Source organism: Poecilia reticulata, chromosome 23, assembly GCF_904066995.2.
Source record: "Poecilia reticulata chromosome 23, P_reticulata-male-v2, whole genome shotgun sequence".
Classification (NCBI taxonomy): Eukaryota; Metazoa; Chordata; class Actinopteri; order Cyprinodontiformes; family Poeciliidae; genus Poecilia; species Poecilia reticulata.
Genome location: NC_088852.1, coordinates 4,756,952 through 4,776,353, shown reverse-complemented (window position 1 = coordinate 4,776,353; position 19,402 = coordinate 4,756,952). Strand labels below are relative to the sequence as shown.

General features: G+C 38.1%; 1 protein-coding gene across 1 annotated transcript in view; it reads right to left on the bottom strand.

Moving 5' to 3' along the window:
• pawr (PRKC, apoptosis, WT1, regulator) overlaps positions 1-19,402 on the bottom strand; it is a 53,865-nt gene that overhangs the window by 8,419 nt on the left and 26,044 nt on the right. The window contains exons 3-4 of the mRNA XM_008400448.3: positions 9,730-9,855; positions 3,105-3,139 (exon numbers count right to left, since the gene is read on the bottom strand). Coding sequence (XP_008398670.1) covers positions 3,105-3,139; positions 9,730-9,855 — 161 coding nt within the window. The remainder of the gene's footprint in view (positions 1-3,104; positions 3,140-9,729; positions 9,856-19,402) is intronic.

Genomic DNA, 19,402 nt, shown 5'->3' with positions numbered 1-19,402 from the left:
ATTCATTTGCCAGAGAATCAAACTGAGGTGGAGACAGCAGTGGAGCGCACGTGGTCCGGGTGCTCCACCAACTGAGCCACCCAGAACCTCACAGCCTTTTTATTTTGCTTTCAAAATACCAGCATGAAACATTTTCCCTTTAAAAATGAGTCCACCAGGCTCATTTTAACTCTTCACTGAGTTATTTGGACGTTTGTAGACTGTCCACCTTATTCATCATCAAATTAACTTTTCTCAACGGACCATAGCCTCAGGCAGCAAACAGACCCTTGGTATGACAGCACCACTACCGTGCTCAACAGTTTGCACAGCATCCTCACCTTGGACAGAGGAGAGGAAAAATGCTGAATTTAATCTTGTTTTTAAAAACTATTACAATCAAACATTTAACTATCCAAACTTTTCAAAGAAATCTGAAAAACTGATGTTTGACCATATTTTTGGTTAACTTCTAACCCCAACTTTTATATGACAATTTAATTTAAACAGGAATCTTAATTTTTAATGGCTTTAAGGCGTTATGTTTTAGTAAACCAGTCGATACGTGTGGGTATGCGCACAAATAGGATTAATAAGCATCCAGGAATATGATTTTTAATAATTTACATTGCCCACAAGGATTGTTTGCCTTTGCGTGCACAAATGTTACAACAGGAAGATCTGTTAGAAATTACAGAGAATGTTGAAAATCAACATTGTGTTGACTTTACAAGCAGCATATCTGCATTAATTCTTTTATCTGCCCATTATTTAGTATAAAATCCAAAACTAAGAACTGAAATCTCATTAGGTTATCATTGTGTTTTAGTTTCCAAGCCTTCAGAGCAATTTATCATGCACAGCAGGTGTTTTTCTGTACTGTGACATTTATACAACCAGCAGCTCATTTTTGTTCCTTCTTACAAAAAAACAAAGATTGGAGAATCCTTTGCTTTTGATCAAAGCGGAGTCCTTGAAGTTCTCTCCCTTGTACTTCTCTGCACCCAGACAAGATGCATTTCCTTTGTCTTTTTTCTTCGTTTAAAGTGCATGAGCATGCTGAAAAATAATCTGAATGGGTCGCTTCTAAAAAAAAACTCAAAAACATAAGGCATACCTTTCATATACCTCTTCCTGCCGTCTCCGTGGCGCCCAGAAACACTTAACAAACCCAACAAGGGTTCTCCAGGATGCACAGCAGGGGCCGAGGCTGAGCCTAAACATCCACGGCCTCAAGACTAAATATCACACCGCGGCCCATTAGCACCCCACAGAGTTCGGTCTGAGAGAGCGAGAGGCAGAGCCAATCACACACTCCTGGGAGCCTCAGCAGGAGAGAGGGTTGGAAGCACAAACAGGAGGGGAAGCAGCAGCAGCCACAGGTACAACAGCGTCTTTCCACAAACTCATGTACTGATGCAGAATGAGCCATATCTCCACCTGAAGCCACATGACGGAGTATTAAAGCGCTGGATTTGCAGCCTGCTCACCTCTGATAACATGAAACAATCTCTCCATTCAGAGCTCCAAGGTTAGAAAACAAGTCAGAGAGGCCATTTAAATTCGACAGAGTACCAAATAAAAATATGCTTTTCACCAAGCAGAATGTTCATCAACCCCATCATGGGTAGCAAAGCTGAGTTAGTCAATGGGTAACATGCACATTTAATGGGAATGCATCCAGAAGGCATATGTAACAGCTAAAAGCTTAGTAGAAATCCAAACATGTAGCTGCTAAGCAACTAGACACACTGGTTTCCAGACAATATAACTCATAACACCAAATGAAAATTCTTATACATTACTGATAAAATTAAAGCAATAAAGTGCTGGAAAGAAATGGGCATTGATTTTATTTTACTGTGAATATCATAGGACAGTCGTACAGCAACTGTCTTCAGTCAGAGGCCTCTTCTAATTTGTTGCAGAACTGACTGCTACCAGAGGTCCTTTCTAGACACAGCATCACAATCCACAATTAATTATTTTAAGATTTGTAAAAGATATGTTACAACATTCATAATTAAACTATATTTGAATTTATCTGTATTTAAACAACTTTTTTGTTAAAATATTTAAGGATTTACAGTGGTATAATCAAAGTTGTTCATGCTAGAAAACCCTTTAGGTGGGCTGAATTAAAGTAATTTATATTTATGCAAAACATTGTTTGCAAGATTTCATCCTTTACAGGTTGGTTTGGACAGATTTCTTCTCGCTTTTGTTGATCTGAAATATTTAAGAGTGACAAATGTGCAAAAAAGGAAGAAATCTCAAGGTGCAAATAGATTACATTTTCAAAAGTAACAAAAACCAAAAAAATCCTTCGGGCCTTAAAGTTTGTTCCAACAGGAACATTTTAAAGACCGTAATTTAGAGAGTGCTTTGTATTGTTGCTCTTTTAGCCGTCTTGTGCGGCCCAGCCCACCTGGCAGGTTATCTGTTGCAGAATTGCAGAGCATCCAAGTGAAGCCGGGCCAGCTGATGGGGCAGAAGCCATAATTACACAGACAGATTGAATGTCAGCTTGAGAAACAGGCTCAGGGTTGGACTAGAACGGCTCACTCTGAGTGCACAGACAGGAAAACAAATACTGCATACTTTATTATCAAGTAAAATAAATAAATAATTGAGTTTCAGCGATTTATGGCAAGGGGGGAAAAAAACTATACAGGAAATGAAAATATGTCTGCTCGGAAAAGAGCCAAAGCTGATGTTTGTCGACTTCGAGAAGAAGAAGTTCAAAAGCATTTCATCAAATGCCAGAGCAAAGCTAAACCAAACTGACCCAGTCATTTCCCACAAAACCTTTCAAAGCAAGTCATTTACTTTCAGCACTCCATGTCTGCCACAGCAGGGAAGTGATGGCCTGAACAGAGTGTCATAGGTCCAGATGGTGTCCTGTCAGCTACTGTTCAAAAAACAGCCATCAGCCATCATCCCTCTTGAACCACAACAGCAAGAAACAAGCTGCATTGAGGGAGGAAAATTCTGAGAAATCAAAACAGTCCAGCAGTTTCAGAGAAAATCGTGCAACCATTATCTCCAAGCTTCTTTTCACTCACTTGACAGATTCGTCAAAAATGACACTTTATGCCAAATCAAAATCAAAATGTGAATCTCACCTCTTAAAACGTCCAGAAGCAGCTTTAGGGGTTTCCTGCAAAAGACAAATGGGGAAAATTGTTTAATTTGCATGCACAATGTATTAGCAGAAAAATATAACTCTGTTCGTTCCATCTGCCTAAGGTTGTATTGGCTCACCATGCGGAGAACAAAAAGACATCCACAGAAATATGAGAAATTCATCAGGAGAAGCATTTATAAAGAGCCTTAAGGTTGTGCATGAACGTTCAAAAGCAGCAGCTGCTGAGCTGATATAAATGGGCTTTGTTTCATTTCATAGTTCACCACGAACTCTGTAGCCTCAAGTTGGAAAAGGCAATCTTGTTTTGAAACATGGAAGATATGTTTTGTTTTCTCTCCCTCTTATTTTCCCATTATTGTATAATCTAAAAAAGATCTGAAGATTGTTTAGATCTATCCAGCAGTGAGTGGCGTCGCCTTCAGGAAAACCTCGCTTTTGAGAAAAATGAAGTGTGTGTCGCAGGTTCTGGGAGATGAATGCGGATCTCCTTTTTCCTGAGGTTCTGTGCAGTGAAGGGTCCGAAGGCTGATTGAAGAGCCGTTGTTCTGCTAGACTCCCTTCATCAATGCTTGTTTTTGTTTTTTTGTTTCACACATGCAGCTATCTTTAAGACTGACATGCATGTTACCTGCAGATGAATTGTGACCTTCACCTCTGAAATATAAAAAGATTTGTACAATGCAACGTCAGAGCAACAGGACTGCTTCAGAAAAAAAAAAGTAATTTTTGCAACATTTTTAGTACTTTTCCAACAAAAACATGAACTTAGTTTCAAGGAGGTGGATTTTTGATGCAGAAATGGGTTTGAACATACTTTGATTTAACTGCAGAAAAGCAAAAATTCACCTGAAAAATTAGTAGATAAGAAGAGTTACACAAAATGTAGTCACAAATATTACATTTTCATTATGTGCCTTGCTCAGCTATATCCTAATTCTACTTTAAGTTGCTGAGATTTTTTAAACTGCATGTAATTGTTTATATTTCAGGTCAATTTTTTTTTACATATCTAAGGTCAAAATAATTGTGCATATACCTACAAAACACACCCACTGACTTGTTTACCTCAATAAAAATGACTGATTTCAATAAATATGCTGTCTAAATGTAAATGTGTGTTTACTGCTATTCCTCCACACAATGTTGAATAAAGTATGAAAAAAACTAAATAAATCCCTCCTGAACTGAGCTTGAATAGCTTCCATTAGCAATCAGAACTGCTGCTGCTGCTGCAGTGTTTCTAAGGTAATTTGAAACAGATGAACAGAGGTAATATGGAACAGAAATTAATCAATCACAAATGCAAGAAAAGGGAAGTTTATCCCCAAATATGTAAGCAAAGTAAAACACACAAAACCATCTGTTTGCTTAATCAAATCCTTATAAATGTACTTCATCATTTATGGCTCTGACTGGATTAAGCCAATTAGTCACTCTTTTTGATGTGTTTTCCAAAACTATTTGAAATCAGAAGAAGGATGTTAAAGTATTTTTTGTACAAAGAATAGTTAATGTGAACCATGCACCGCTTTAAACTTTCAAAACAAAAAGTCGGAGCACACCCTGCGACCCCGGACTTTTTATTACAAGAACAAAAGACCAAAATTTCATACTTTTCAGATTATAATTTCCAGAGTTTGTCATAAATACATTAATTTATTTATAATGAATATGAAACCTGACCTGAAAAGCTGACACAGAGACAATTCTCTCTCTAAAAAAAAAAAAAGAAAGAATGTCCTTTTAACACAATTTATTAACATTAGAGTTTGTTCCTTCAGGTGTGAAAGTTTTTAATTTAATTAAAAAACAAGTTATAAACACCAGTACGAAAGTAAATGTTAAACTAGATGTTTTACTGAATATTTTTGTTTTAAAAATCTTGATTCATTCTGCAGTAGTTTATTGACCACAAAGACGCTGGTAGTTTATTAAACAGTTTCTGATTTGGATTGATTATTCACTTCATTCAGTAAAAAAAACGATCAATATTGTGTTAGTATGAAACACATTTTATACTTTAAATAAATCAACTTTTACTTTTTGTTCTTCTTTGCTGCAGGCCTACTTCGATGTTGGTTCTATTTTGCAGAAATGTATATTAAAGTCAAAAAGCAATTTGAAATAGATCATGCATGGAACAAATTGGAAAATAATCAACAATTTTCAAGTTTCACTTATAAGAATGTTTCTTTCCAGCCACATTTATTTACAGATTATGACAAATCAAAACTAGCACAACCTAAATAGAAAACACTCGTCACCAAAACACCTCCCAAATTTTATTTGCCACATCAATAAACACTTTTAAACTATTTATTCATCATGCCTGGGCCGAGTTGACGCCACCACATGCTTCAGCACAGAGCTCAGACACAAACATATCTGCAAAATACCTTCGTCATACCTGGAGCAAAATAATTCTCGATGTTTATCTCTGCTCTGTCTTTTCCATTTTTCTTGAGGAACTTAATAATTTCAGTAGAAAAACCTTAAACAAAACGCATATGTGGCTTTTTCAAGAAGAACAAAGGCTCTGAGGCTGGAAGATAATTCCTGGCTCCTGAAAGAGGAAAATGTGTATTTAAAAGAAAACATTTGTAGATTTTTTGCTGACATTTACTCAACATTTAACTGAAAACATTAAGGTTCAGCCTGATTCTTCTTTGCCTCACTCGGCTATTGTTGGAATGCTTTTCCACTGTTCTCACATTTTATTAAGAAGCTGTCAGAGTTTGACGCCAGCTGCAGAAAAAGACCTTAAAATGCCAATCTTTGATGGAGTGAAGGTGGAAACATGACAAGTGTTCACTCTAAACACCGGAAGACGCATTCAACTTTTGTCTCCATTTGGAGTGCTAAATGTAATGCTTGGAGAAAAGAGAGAGAGAGAGAGAGAGAGAGAGAGAGAGAGAGAGAGAGAGAGAGAGAGACAGAGAGACAGAGAGACAGAAAGAGAGAGAGAGATATCTGTGTGTCCTTTCCTCATAGGAAGAAATGTTGAAGGATGAATCAGAAAATTCACATACAAAAGACATTTACATTTTTTGCTTAAAGCAAATTAGTTTTTACATTTTAAGCAGTTTTTTAAAAGCTTTTGGGGTTACCAAAAATTTGCTTTAATAAATCAAAAATATCTCTCCAAATATTTAGCTGCAGCTGCAACTTGTTTTCCTCAGTGTCTGAGCCAAATGAGAAATATCATATATCTCTATTCTGACTTCCTTTCAAATTGCATCCTCTTACATTTTCACAGTGACATCAATATAATGTTAGTTAAATCATTATGAGTACAAAACAAATATTAATTTAGGAAAGTTGAGACTTTTACCTGCTTCCATTCACTGCCACCATGTAACACAACCAAAGCACGGCTGGCCAATATAAAATATACCGATGAAATGGGAGTGTTTACATAGAAACTGGTTGGAACAGGAGAACAAATTACTTCTAGTTTTACATTTAGTTTTTGTCACAAGCAGGCAATCCACCCTTGCAAGTTAGAGAAAATTGATTTTCCAAGCTTCCACTAGACAAACGGGATTGATCCTTAATTTCACAGATCACCATGAATCTTTGTTTTACAAACATTTGTAGAAACTAGTGAATTCGCCGTCACCACTTGAGAGGCTATTGTGCTCCTTCAATGCAAAAGTTTGGTGTTTTTATAGCCATAAGCCTAAACCAAGTTACAAAGGAAAAAAATGGTAAAATTTATAAAGTATACGTATTAAGAGCCCACATTTCAAGCATTGTATGTGTCTCATTACCCTACTTTCATTGCTCACAGTAAAGATAAGCACTTTATCTGTGATTCAGAGGTGTGAATAAGTATTTGTTCAGACAGAAACAAGGAACAGCTGCTCCTGTAGGAAATGTCACACGATTGATGTTGAGTAATTCTTTGTTTAAATCTGTTCTGCATCAGAACCGAGAGGCGATAATTAAAAATGCAGATGAGGCTTGTTAAAAAGAGCTGAACTTGGAGAGGCGTCATGTTATCTGCTCCGGGCTGAGAGTGAGAGACAGACAGACGGACCTGGCGCCACTTTAAAAGAAGGTAATCCTGAGTTATGTTCCATATGTCGGATCTTTTTCTTTTTCCCTTGCAGAGCAGAGCAGGGGTAAGGCTGGTTAAGCAGGACCACATGACTGCAGAAGGATATCACAACATACGAAAAAAACACGGATAAGAATCATTTTTCCATGCTTGTAGAGATAACTCGGACTTTCTGTTCTAAACAAGAAAAAATATGGTTTGTTTTGTTTGGAATAAATGCTCCGAGACCTGGAGAGACATTTAGGAGTCGGATGCAGGCCTGTAAAAAAATCTGAACTGAGAATCTTTTGAAGACTTCTCTTCCTCCAGATATCTTCATTCCAGCAAGCAGGTGAAAACTGTACATCATAACACTGCTGCCACGGCAATCACTTGTCTAGTCATGATACAAGGAGTTCGACAGGCACGGCTATTTTTTCAAGCTGCTCTTACTTCACATGTCAGTTTGATAGCTGCATAGGGAAACCACAGTAAAAAATGTATCCCTGCTGCTTATGGAGCAAGCTGTCAGAATAAAAATACATGCTTTAAAAATCAGTAACAGCTATGTATGAATGATATGAAAGATCCTGCACATCTGGTTTCTGTATGCACATACATAAAGGTGTAAAAAGAAGCTTAGAAAGAATATTTTGTTTCAAGTGACAATATCACGATTTGAGCACCCGATGCAAAACAATGGACAACAAAAACTAAAGCAGTGACAGAAAAGATCTAGCAAGCAGGCCAGAAATTTAAATGACGTAATAAAGATGGTCTGGCTTTAATTCATCAGTTTGGAAAGAGAAAAGCACTTGTGACACCAAATATGTAAATCTGACAGCTTTCAAATGGATGTATTTTCTGCTCAGCATACTCTCTTCTCTAAGCATCCAAATACCTAATTAACAAGCCGTTGAACTGTTTTGTATAACAAAGTTGTGGTGAATGGAAGCAGCTGAAAATCTTTCTTCACATAGCCAGTTTATACTGGATTAATTAAATTGAGATCTGTCAATGTTTGCTGACAGCCTACTTAAAAAAATGCTTTCATGATCTGACTGCAGACCATGAAGAAGTCATCCAACAAGGCTGTGCATGAAGAGTGTTGTGTCCCAATCCCTTAACTTTTGGATCTTCACCCCAGGAAGCAAAGATTTATTTTGACTTTTCAGACTCTCCTTTCGGTGGCTGAGGAGTCTGAAACAACTCCAGAGGCTCGTTTTTGGTTCATTAAAGTTTCTCTTTTTAAAAAAAAGTCCATTCTGATTTTATGGTGCGTTCACACCAAACGCGTTTTGAGCGTTTGACATGTCAAGAGTGTCCAATGCGTCCGAATAGCTCAAACGATTTCGACGTGCTTCCATGTAGACTTGTAAACCAGACGCGTGAAATGGTAGGTGTAGAGCAAAATATCAAGCGTCTGCATTCAAAGTGAACATGTGTCGAACCTGAAGCGTCGGACTCGTTTGGTGTGAACGCGCCATAAAGTTTCATACGTGCAAGATTTTTTTGTTAAACTAGAGGACTAACGTCTTCTCTTCTAAGTCGGATACGTGGCAAAGCTGAACTCCTTGCTGTTTGTTTGCAATTTAGCAAATTCCTTACTTTTGATTATTGGTTTATTTTTTAATCAAAGCCACAACTCAGCAGGTGCTGTCACATTCTTCCTGTTAAGCATGGTATTCGTGTGCACATTTCATACACAAGCCTCTGCTTGGTATAAACTGCCTCAGACAATTTCTGCCCAAAACAAAATAAGCCCACTGATGCACAACAGCCAATCCATCTGGAACGTGACTACAACCTTCATCCATGCAGAGCTGTCACACAGCGGAAGATTCTTCTTTTAAGAATAAAAGAATAGTAAAAAGAAGGCAATTTTCATGTCAGTCAGAAATGAAAGAGAATACTTTTTTTGTCATTGTGACACAGCGTGATGCATTTCAACCCCCCTCTGTGCTCAGTCTCTTATTGGGAATCACTGTGTTCATTTGGAGCTGGTGTGAAATTAGATTGCGTTTTGTAGAACATAAACTGCTCTGAAACATGACTTAAATTACAAGTATTTCATTTTCACAAATTCACTTATGTTTTCATTTTGCAGACCACTTATCAAAATAAGTATAAGGAAGTGCATTCTGTCTCTGCATGGACTCCATTTGAATAAAATAATCACACTGCTGGATGAAAAGCTAAGGAAAAAACAGACATCATAAGAAGCAGAGCTGGAAACAGGTTCCCAAATACAGTCGGGGATTTTGTCCCCCAAAATACCTGGTTTTAAAAAGATGCCACCACCAAAACTTAAAGGCTTAAACCATTTTAAACGGCATTTTATGGTTCTTCATTCCTCTTTCAACTGGAGTTCCCAGGGATGATGAAATGCTGAGACACCTTCGTGTTTTGAATCACGGCTTTCTTTTCACACAAGCTCAGCTGAGCTCTGCCAGCGTCTTCCTGTGCAACAGTGCCTCTGTTTGGCAGCACAGAAGTAACAATCTGCGCAGCGCGCTGGCTGGGAACAGACAAGACATTCCTTCTCTGCGTCTGAAGCTCTTACCAGCAGGTAGCCGGTGGCCGGGTCAGCTGTCATAGACTCATTCTGGAAAGTGTTGGCCTGAACCAGCTCCTCTTCATCACGTCTGTCTTTTTCTCCGGCGTCGTCGTCGTCCAGCTCATCCAGGCTCTGACAGAGAAAGAGAATATGAAGAAAGAAAAAAATGTAGAAATAGAGTAGAAATATTTTTTTCTGCAACCATTTTTTGCTGCGCAAGTATGTTTTATACAGATAGACGGTAAGTCCATCAGATTCACCAGTCTTACCCTTTAGCTTCTTTTTAAATCCTGACTAAGCATGCTAAAACTCACTTGCAGGAATCAGCAGCTAATTATACACCAACACAAGATCAACTGGTGAAGCATCAGGAAAATAACCAGCCTGCTTGGGGGACTTTTGGGCTGAGGGGATTTTTTTTAAAGAGGAATCTGTTTTGATAACAATAAACAGCTTGCACAAACATGCAAAGAACCAACATCCTTTTGAAAGAAAAGAAAGGCATTTAGCTGAAAATATTCCAGCAGAGATCTCAGATAGCGCCTGGGAAACTCTCCAGATTCACTCCTAATAATATGGATTATTTTCTCCATCTAGAAATCTGTGCAAGAGCTCCGTTTCTAAATCCATCCCTTCTGAGTCAACACGGACACAAAGTTGGAGTGTCGGGAGAGAGAAGTGATGGATAAAGGCATTCCACAAATAGATTTACATAAGGATGGAAGCCTGGACTGTGACAAGAGGTTGAGAGTGAGGACACAGTCTTGGAGGGTCATGATTTAAACCAGCCTTTCCTGTTTCACACTGCAGAGTGAACAAAAGATGCCAGCTCAATAGGCCCTTCAGTGGTAAAAATAGCCTTACAAGGTTAACAAGGAATGCAGTCGTTTGCAGGGCTTTTCCTGTCAAAGCGTTTATCAGTTCTCCATAGGGAAAATGCCAGCTCTTTTCCTCTTTAGCTGGTTTTATGCTTGCACTGTAGCTTTGCAATGTTCCTCAGAGGATCTGAAGGGGTGGCACGCGGGAAACCAGTAGTTTTGTCAGCGCAGAAAACTTTCCAAGTAAAGTCACTGAAAAATCAGGGTGGGAAAAAAATTTACAAACACGGCAACAAATCTTCACTCCCCTTTTTCTCATATGGTGTTTTCCACTCTCTCATTACCTTGGATACCATCAAATACATGTGGTAATGATATAGTCCTAAAAGAACAGCCATCAAGCAGTCTCATCAATCATGTTTGGCATGTTAAGAACACCCAATGGTTTCCAAACCAAAATCTTTGAATCCAGTTTTGCCAGTCATGTCCTATGAAGGGCTTCTGTTAACAACTGAAAAGGAAACATCTCTGTTTCACTTTGAATTAAATAGTTTGATACCAGTTATTCCTATTGCTAAATCAGAATGTGTCTAACTGTGATCAGACTTATTTATGTTTATGTACTGCATGTTTTCCCCAATGAACATTTCTACAAGAGGAAATGTAAAGAGTCCCTTAAAAACACTATTAAGATCTGATCAACTTTTTCCTAATTTTAATGCATGTATGGTTACCATTTGTTTCGATGAAGGAATTAATCCAGAAACAGCATCACCAAAACCAAACCAAACAGGTCTGAGATAAAGCTGTGGGGAGGTTCAAAGTTTATGAAAACACTTGCAGGACACTGTCTGCTAGTCTGATATTTTTTTTAAATTATAAGGATGGGAGCCTTTAATGGTTCTGACATAAAACGCCACCAATATGTGGGAAACAGGAACTTTTGGGGTTACCAAAAATAATTACGTTAAACAGAAGTCTGCTTGTGTCAACACAAAGCGAACTGCTCAGTGACCAACCACTCTGCTATGCACAAACTTCCCTGAAATGTTGAATCGGGGACCTCAACGTTTGTTTTGGATAGAAAGGCAGCTCTCTTTTTTCACCCTGTAGCATTCAAAATTGCTTTGCATTTCCATCTATTCCAAATAAAGGGAAGAGAAATCTGCGCGTGCATCCATATAAGGGAATCTTCTACTCCTGAGCTCATCATAATGTGTGCATTTTTCTGGTCACTTTTTCACCCTGGGCAGCTGAAATAAGCAGTCTGGGTGCTGAGAGACGATTGTGCAATGCTTTGACTCAAAAGTCAAGCTAATATTAGATGTTACACACAATGATCTGACAGTTTTTGTCCATTATTTACACATTCTGCACCAACTTCAAGTTTTACTGAAACAAACCAACATCTGATTTATATTTGAAATTCTGCAGAATGATCTTTTAATGAGCTGAATGTTTGCATACTCAGTGAAACAGCTTAGATGCAGCTTTTTCCACAAATATGGTCAATCAAACTCCTGACTTAATTTAATTTTGTGCAGTTAGGTTCATGGAATCCAGCTGCGACTACTTACATAAAATGAAAGCGTTTCCAATCAAAACACTACAGTTTACAAATTTCTGCAATGATGAATTGTGTAATAAATGACTAAAAGATATGCTGAAGTTCTGATAAATGTATGTCTATTACCACTGATAATTCCAGAAATGTTGCACTGAAAACTTGCTTCCTGTTTACAGAAGCATAGTGTGAGGGCGTTGAAGGAGTTTACATTAGCAGAACAAGGAAAACAGTCGCCCCGCTTTGCTGCGATCTCCATACCCACGTCTGTCGCTCTGCACATGAAAAATTAAAGAAGCTACATCTGGAGCAGAACTTCACGGTCTGCTGGAATGTCTGTTGTGGTTGGAAACTCTTTGGGGAGGAAAATGATCAGTCCATTTTTTTTTATTTTTCCCCGACGGTTCATCTGTGGCTGGCTGCAAAAATATATCAGACTTTTTCTACAGGACAGCAGGCTTTACCTTTACGCTCTGGCATTTCAGTTAAAAATGACGGCAAAGGATGCAACTGATGATTGGCTGCCAAAAACTGAGCCTTTTTTTTTTTTTTTTTAAACCCATCTGACTCAAGCACATACACCTCATACTAAACAAACAAGGAGTGAAAAGATCCTCTTGCTCAATACCTTGAGGTCTTTTGATTTGCATATGAATATATAATAAAAATGTAAATTCCATGCAGTCCTAAAAACAATCATTTCATGTGCCAAAGGTTTTTGGACAGGGGTTAAATCTTCATGAAAAAGTCATTCAGGGGAATTGTTGCTGCATCTATGCAACCCCAAAAAATGTCATTCTTCAGGATGAATAAAAAATAACTTTGATATACGGAGAAATTATGATTTGCATGGATGTCAAGAGGGATTTTTGATCTCGTTAACATGTTATCAAAGAGGCTAAATAGTGATTTAATTGGAAAAGTGACCTCCTGTTTCAACAGTCGCCCAGGATTTCATGTGTGCAGGTTTTTTACTGTGCCAGTGTCTCGTCCACTTCATCTCAAAATTAATCTCTAAACAAGCCGTGGGCATCTTCAGTGGAAGTATGCTCATGCAGAGGATTTAATGACCGGTGTGCATTAATCATCCGTCACTCTCTACAGCTCAGAGACTTCATTAGGATGATCCATTAGGAAAGAGATAAACTCACAAGCTGATTAATCACGACTGCCAGCGTGGTCAGGTAACAACACAGATCAAAGTGAGGGCAAAACACCTCGAAGTTGATAGATGAGTTATAAGACGCTGGTACTACCAAGGTTAGTGTCAAATCTGAATTTATCAGATAAGAAATGTGTGATTGACGGCTTCATGTAAATACAATGTGTACAGTTAAAATCAGAACAAAACCCCAAGGATTTTTAAAACATTTTCAGAGAGCAGTTTGCAGCTTTTGAAGACTTATTTATGAGTTCAGTCGCACGATAATCTGGGCGGCAGAACATGAAGATAACAAAGATGACATTGAATCCAATTTGACTAGCAATAAATTAAATACTTCACTAAATAGTGGTACGTCTCTCTGCTTCAGGTCTGTTGCAAACACAGACCTCAGACAGTGAGCATTATACCCAGACAAGAAAAACTTCAGATTCTTAATTTGCATTCAACATAATTTCAATCTGACAACAGCTGCTGCTGCTTGGGCAACTTTTTTTATCTACAATTTTTTATTATTTAGGTGTACCAGTACATTTTTCTAAAATAAGCCATGTCACATTTATTCAAGATTAATATTGTTGCTTTTAAAGCTTTTTGATAGTATTTTTAATAAGGTTAAAGCAGAGAGGATCCATAATGTGCTGCAGCAATGATGTAAATATTAAATCCAAAATGATTTGAACTTCCTCTCGTCTCAGCTTTTTGGTCCTGCTTTGCATCCATGAAACCTAGTATTATTTGATGGGATGCCAATTAGCTCCCAGTTGTTAAACAACAAAAACCAAAAAACGTGTTGCCACGGTTACACGTGAAAACTGTCAGAAAGCAAAAACAAAAAGAATGTGAGCAGAAATCCTTCCAGCTGCACTAAATCTAAAACCAGTGGGAATAATTGTAATGCCTCAGCCAAAAAACAGCATAACAGAGGAACATCCTGCCCATAAACCCTAAATATTAAGGTTAGTTAATGCCACATCCACATGCCTGTAATAACTTTTGAGATAAGGAATATTTAAGTGCAGCTCTAGATAAATTAGGTAAAGTGCCTTTAAAAAGAAATCAAAACAGAAAAATGAACTCATCTGCTCTCAATTCATCTCTACTCTCGAGAAGTTTCTTTAAATTTAGTTTTCAGAGCAAATCTCTGCATGACCTCCATCTAACCAGTAAAATATTCAGGGGTCAGAATCCCTTTCAAGTTCATTCTGAAAAAGATTACACAATTCCTCCAAACAGGACACACTCCGAGCCCTGAGAAAAAGAAAAAGAAAAGCTAAAACTTGCATCTGCACACTATATATATTTACTATTCAGAGTATAAAACAGCTGGTTTCAGAATGGTTTGAAGTCAGATTTACATATATGGATTTTCTGTGATGGTGTTTTTTGGGGATTGAGTTAAGTCAAACATGGTGCAAAACATTCAAAGGATCAAAGCCTGTTTTGGCTTCGAGGGCTGGACAGCCTTCTTCGAAAATGACCGTAACATGAGAGAAATTTTAACACAGTTTGGCTTTGAACTCGAAAACTGTCTGACCCTTTAACCACAAATTAGGCAGTGGTAACTTAATCAACACTGAACCAAACCATGAATAGATTCCCACTGACACAAAGGGGGGTCACAGCAAACAAAAAGCTTTAAGCAAATAAGCAAGAGAGTCTCTGGTTGTGATTGTTGACCCGGTGAGCAGCAGCATCAGCATTCATTCCTCTGGATGCGTCAGAGTGAACCAAAGGCCTGAGGGCAGACCAGCTGGGCTCAGCCGAGCTGGGCAGAGATCTTCGACTGTCTGCATGAGCTTTAATGTCTCTGTGGGAAAACGCTCTCTGTATGCTTAGATGTTTGCCAAACTTCTTCTGTGGTCTAATAACCTCAGCGATGGCTTGGAGCGTCGACTGGGGTTGTAACGAGCCTCAGTGTGTAATTAATATCTCTCTGTCTCTATCTATCCATCTGTATCTGTAGGTTAGCATTTGCAGCTTCTCTTGTTACCCTGCATAAATGAGAGTTAACAATCCCAATCCACAGCCCTCCGCAGACAACCACACGGCCCTCCGTCGACCCCTCTGCTTCGTCATGCAGAAAGCGGCAAGAGCTTTTACAGCAGCGAGGTTCAAAAGCACAAGCCTCCTGCAAAGTCGTCAGTTTCTGCATGAATGTTTCACAAACGGGAATCTTCAGACTTCCTCGTCTGGTGAGAAGCACCCAGAGCTGACCAAAGTTGTTCTTGTGGTTTCCACGTTGCCGCTGTAGTTGTGGTGTGATTTAAGAGCATGATATCCTACACTGTGGTGGCGGAGGATTTCTCCCAGCTGTAAAACATCTATTCCTCGTGGTTTACAACAAAGAGACGTGTATAAAACTAGCAAAGAACCTCAAATGACCCTCGTCTTGGCTTGCAGCATGCTGACTGCAGTCCTGACTGTCAAATCTGAAATCCAAAAGAACTATAAAACTATTAAATTATTTTTTGTGCAACAGTTTTCAATTAGCACAGTTAGCAATGTATGATTGAAACCAAAGTGTGTTTATCATGACCTCCTGCAAGGAAATGTACTACTGAGATTTCAATAAATACAAGAGATTTCCTTGTTATTTTTGTTTGATCAGGGTTGTAATTTGTCATCTTTTGTCAAAAGTACTGACCCAAACTGGAATAATAGCCAAAATAATGGAAAATGGGTGAAAAAGGTTTCAGAAATAAATGCAATTTCCTAATATTTAAGCCTTCCTACAACTATTTGTTAATAGCTACAAAATGGTAGTAATAACAGGTTTGTTTATGGTATTAAAAGTCATTAAAAACTAATGAAGGGTTACAATAACCTGTAGCCTATTAAACTACAATTTAACCTTTTATTAATTCTACATGGTTGGTCGTCATCTGGACATTAAATAATTGGAAGGCTAAACAAACTAACAAACTCCATTTACTCAACTGTAGAACCACACGCATACCAGATTCCTTGTGTTATGAACTGTTTACCTCAGGTATAAACATCATTATCTCGGGAAATGGAAAGCAAGTGTGCCCTGCTGTGTTGTTGTCTTTCTCATGGGTATTTGCACGAGCCTCTGACATAAAACATTGCTGGCCTGCATTGGCGTGGAAGAAAGACAACCTAACATAAAAACATTACAAGACACACAAGAATTTTGCTTTTTAAAACTGCAAAGCAATTTTCCTCAACTTTTTATCTATGTGACGTTGTTGTAACAGCGATTCTGCGTTTTTTTTCTATAATCAAACTGAGTAAACTTTCGTCCTTATTTATAAACTCTTAATATAATTTTGATTGGCTTTGACAAAATTTAAAACAATGAGGTCAAATTTGTTAACTGGAGCTACATATACACTGCTCAAAAAAAATAAAGGGAACACTAACATTTAAGTGAACACTGAAGTACGTACCTACCTGCGCACGCACGCACGCACGCACGCACGCACGCACACGCACACACACACATCTAAAAACATTAGTAATTTCTCATGAAGAAAATGTAACTTGCAAAATTAGTATATTTTCATTTGTAGCAAGAAGCTGCAAGTAAAAATTCAATAATTTAACCAATGGAAGGATTCATATGTCGTCGATTTTCTTCATAAAAATCAAAGTCAATAAACTGTCTGCTTGATAAATGTTCATTCATCCTGACGAAACCTTAAATAAAAAGGATCACTTATGTACATGGGATTACGCTGCAATTTATCTTTCTCATGTGAGCTACGCGTTTTTCCATCTGCATGTCCCAACCACAGACCAAACCAACTGCAACCCAAGAGAGACTGGTTTTGTAGGCTGCTGGAGCGTTTACGCCAGTAATCCAGTTTCTGCAAACCAGCAGTAATAACAGGCTGCTTTCCGTGTGCTGGCCTGAGAAAGCAGAACGGAAGTGGTCCTGCTTTTTGCCCGATTCCTAATCTCATTTTTGCTCTTGTGCTGGCATCTGTACTTCTTCCTTCCTGAACTGATATTTTCTAAACACTGTGCATAAAGTATAAATGCATATTTTCTCCCAAAGCTGCAGGATAATGATTATGGCAGCAGCATTATTTATTACAGTGCAAGCATATTTTGGTGGAGTTATAATAAACCTGCTTTTATGTTTCACACCCCTACAAGAGTTCTTTGGACAAAACAAGACAATAATAATTCAGGATCTTGTTGCTCTGCAAGTTCAACATTTGACATTTACAGTGTGCCGCTTTCAAATCATGACTTTGTCTTGGAAAATACACTCGCAGGAATGAATCAAGAGCTACAAATTGGTAAAGATTTGATTTTTTTGCCTCATGGGACAACTATCTTAATAGTTTTCAGAGTAGATTGTGCACAGCCACGTGAACTTCTCATTCTTATCGGCTGCTTTAGTTGGATACTTAATCAGAACTCTGCACAGAGACTCCTGACCTAAAGCTGTGTTCAAACACCTCAACCTTTCCACAGATTTCCTCCTCGGAATGTTTTAAATCTCATCACCAGTACAGAACCTGCACCTGCAACTCAACACAAAACATCTGGTTCTTGTACTTTGCCATCTAAGCTCCCTAAGAGGTCCTCTAAAAGAAGCCACATGGAAACACAAAGAATGCCACAGAGACCAATCTAAACCACCATTGGGAAGTTCTGTCACATTAGGAGCAGAAATCCATCGACGCCCTCCACTGTGCCAAGCAAACCTAATACTACTGTAAACTTTTCACATTTTATCAGGTTACAACCACAAACAATGTATTTCATTGGAATTTCATTTGATAGATCAAGACAAAGTAACGGATAATTGTCGTGTGGAAAGAAAATGTCAAAATTTTGCTGTCCTCGCCAACAGTTTTTGAAACCTTCAACACGTTTGCCTTGTTTTCAGCTTCATCCATCTTACCATGGACTCCTATTAGCCTTCTTGTTCCTGCTGAAGAAAAACTTCCTAAAGTATCATGATGTTACCTTGTTTCACTGTTGGGAGAAGTTGTCACAATAGGGAACACAATGAGCTAGTTTTCTTCCACAGAATGTACTTCCGCATGTTTGCTACTTGATTTTTTTGGTTTTCTTTCAACTGTTACCAATATTTTAACCAGGGTAACTTTGATAACTTTCGGCTACTTCTCAGATTAACACTCTCCTTGCCTGGCCTGTTAGTTCTGGTGGACAGTCATATATTGGTAGTTTATTTTTATATAATGCTTCTAACAGTGTCTCTTGTAAGATCTTCATAACTTGGGGATAGTGTTACTTAATCCAAATATGTTTTTAACTTTATCCCTAACCTGTCTGGTGCGTTCCTTGGTATTTACTATGTGGTTTGTTCATAAATATTCTCTAACAAAACAAAAATCAGCTGTATTTCTAGTGAAATAGAGCATTGTAAAGTGAAACAGCGTCTTTTCACTTTACAATTAAACCTGCATTTTGGTTCATCTATCACATAAAATTCCAATAAAGAAGGTTTAAATCTATTGTTGTAATGTGACAAAATGTACCAAAATATTCTTGGACATTCAAATGGCACTCAGCATTTGTGTTTCTGCACGGCCATCGCATCTCTTGGCTGCTGAAATGTGGTTTTCTTGGCTCTGCAGGTCATTTTCATTCAAAGCTCCAACAACTCGCGGACTAATCAGGTTTCAGAGACCCATCAAAAGAACCGCAGACACGATGGATCCGGAATAAAGCCAGGTTTGCTGAATTCAGCGAGTTATGCATGCATGGCAGCAGGACCGACAGTCCAAATTATTTTCACACACTGTCAAACTGTGGGGTTGACACAAATGAGAAAATGGTTCGAGAGGCGCAGCGCAGCAAGAAACTACTCAGAAAGAGCAACAAAATGGAACCCTGAATTGTTGCAAGTAATCCAACTTACTACTTACTATAAGTTGCCTAAAAACAAAACATTTTAGCTCTTATCAATATGCAATTTATATCAAACCAGTTATATAACCTTTTGTGAAACATCACACTGCTGTAGATGCACTGGAAATCTGTAACCACTTTTTTTTTGTAAACTTTACAAGTTTTCCAAGACAGTTTTTATTTAACCCGTGCAGTGAAAGTGGAAACACTTAAAACGTTGGGAGGTGTCACTATAGCTTGCACTTGTTTAGAACAAGCCTGTGAGTAAAAAAAAAAAAG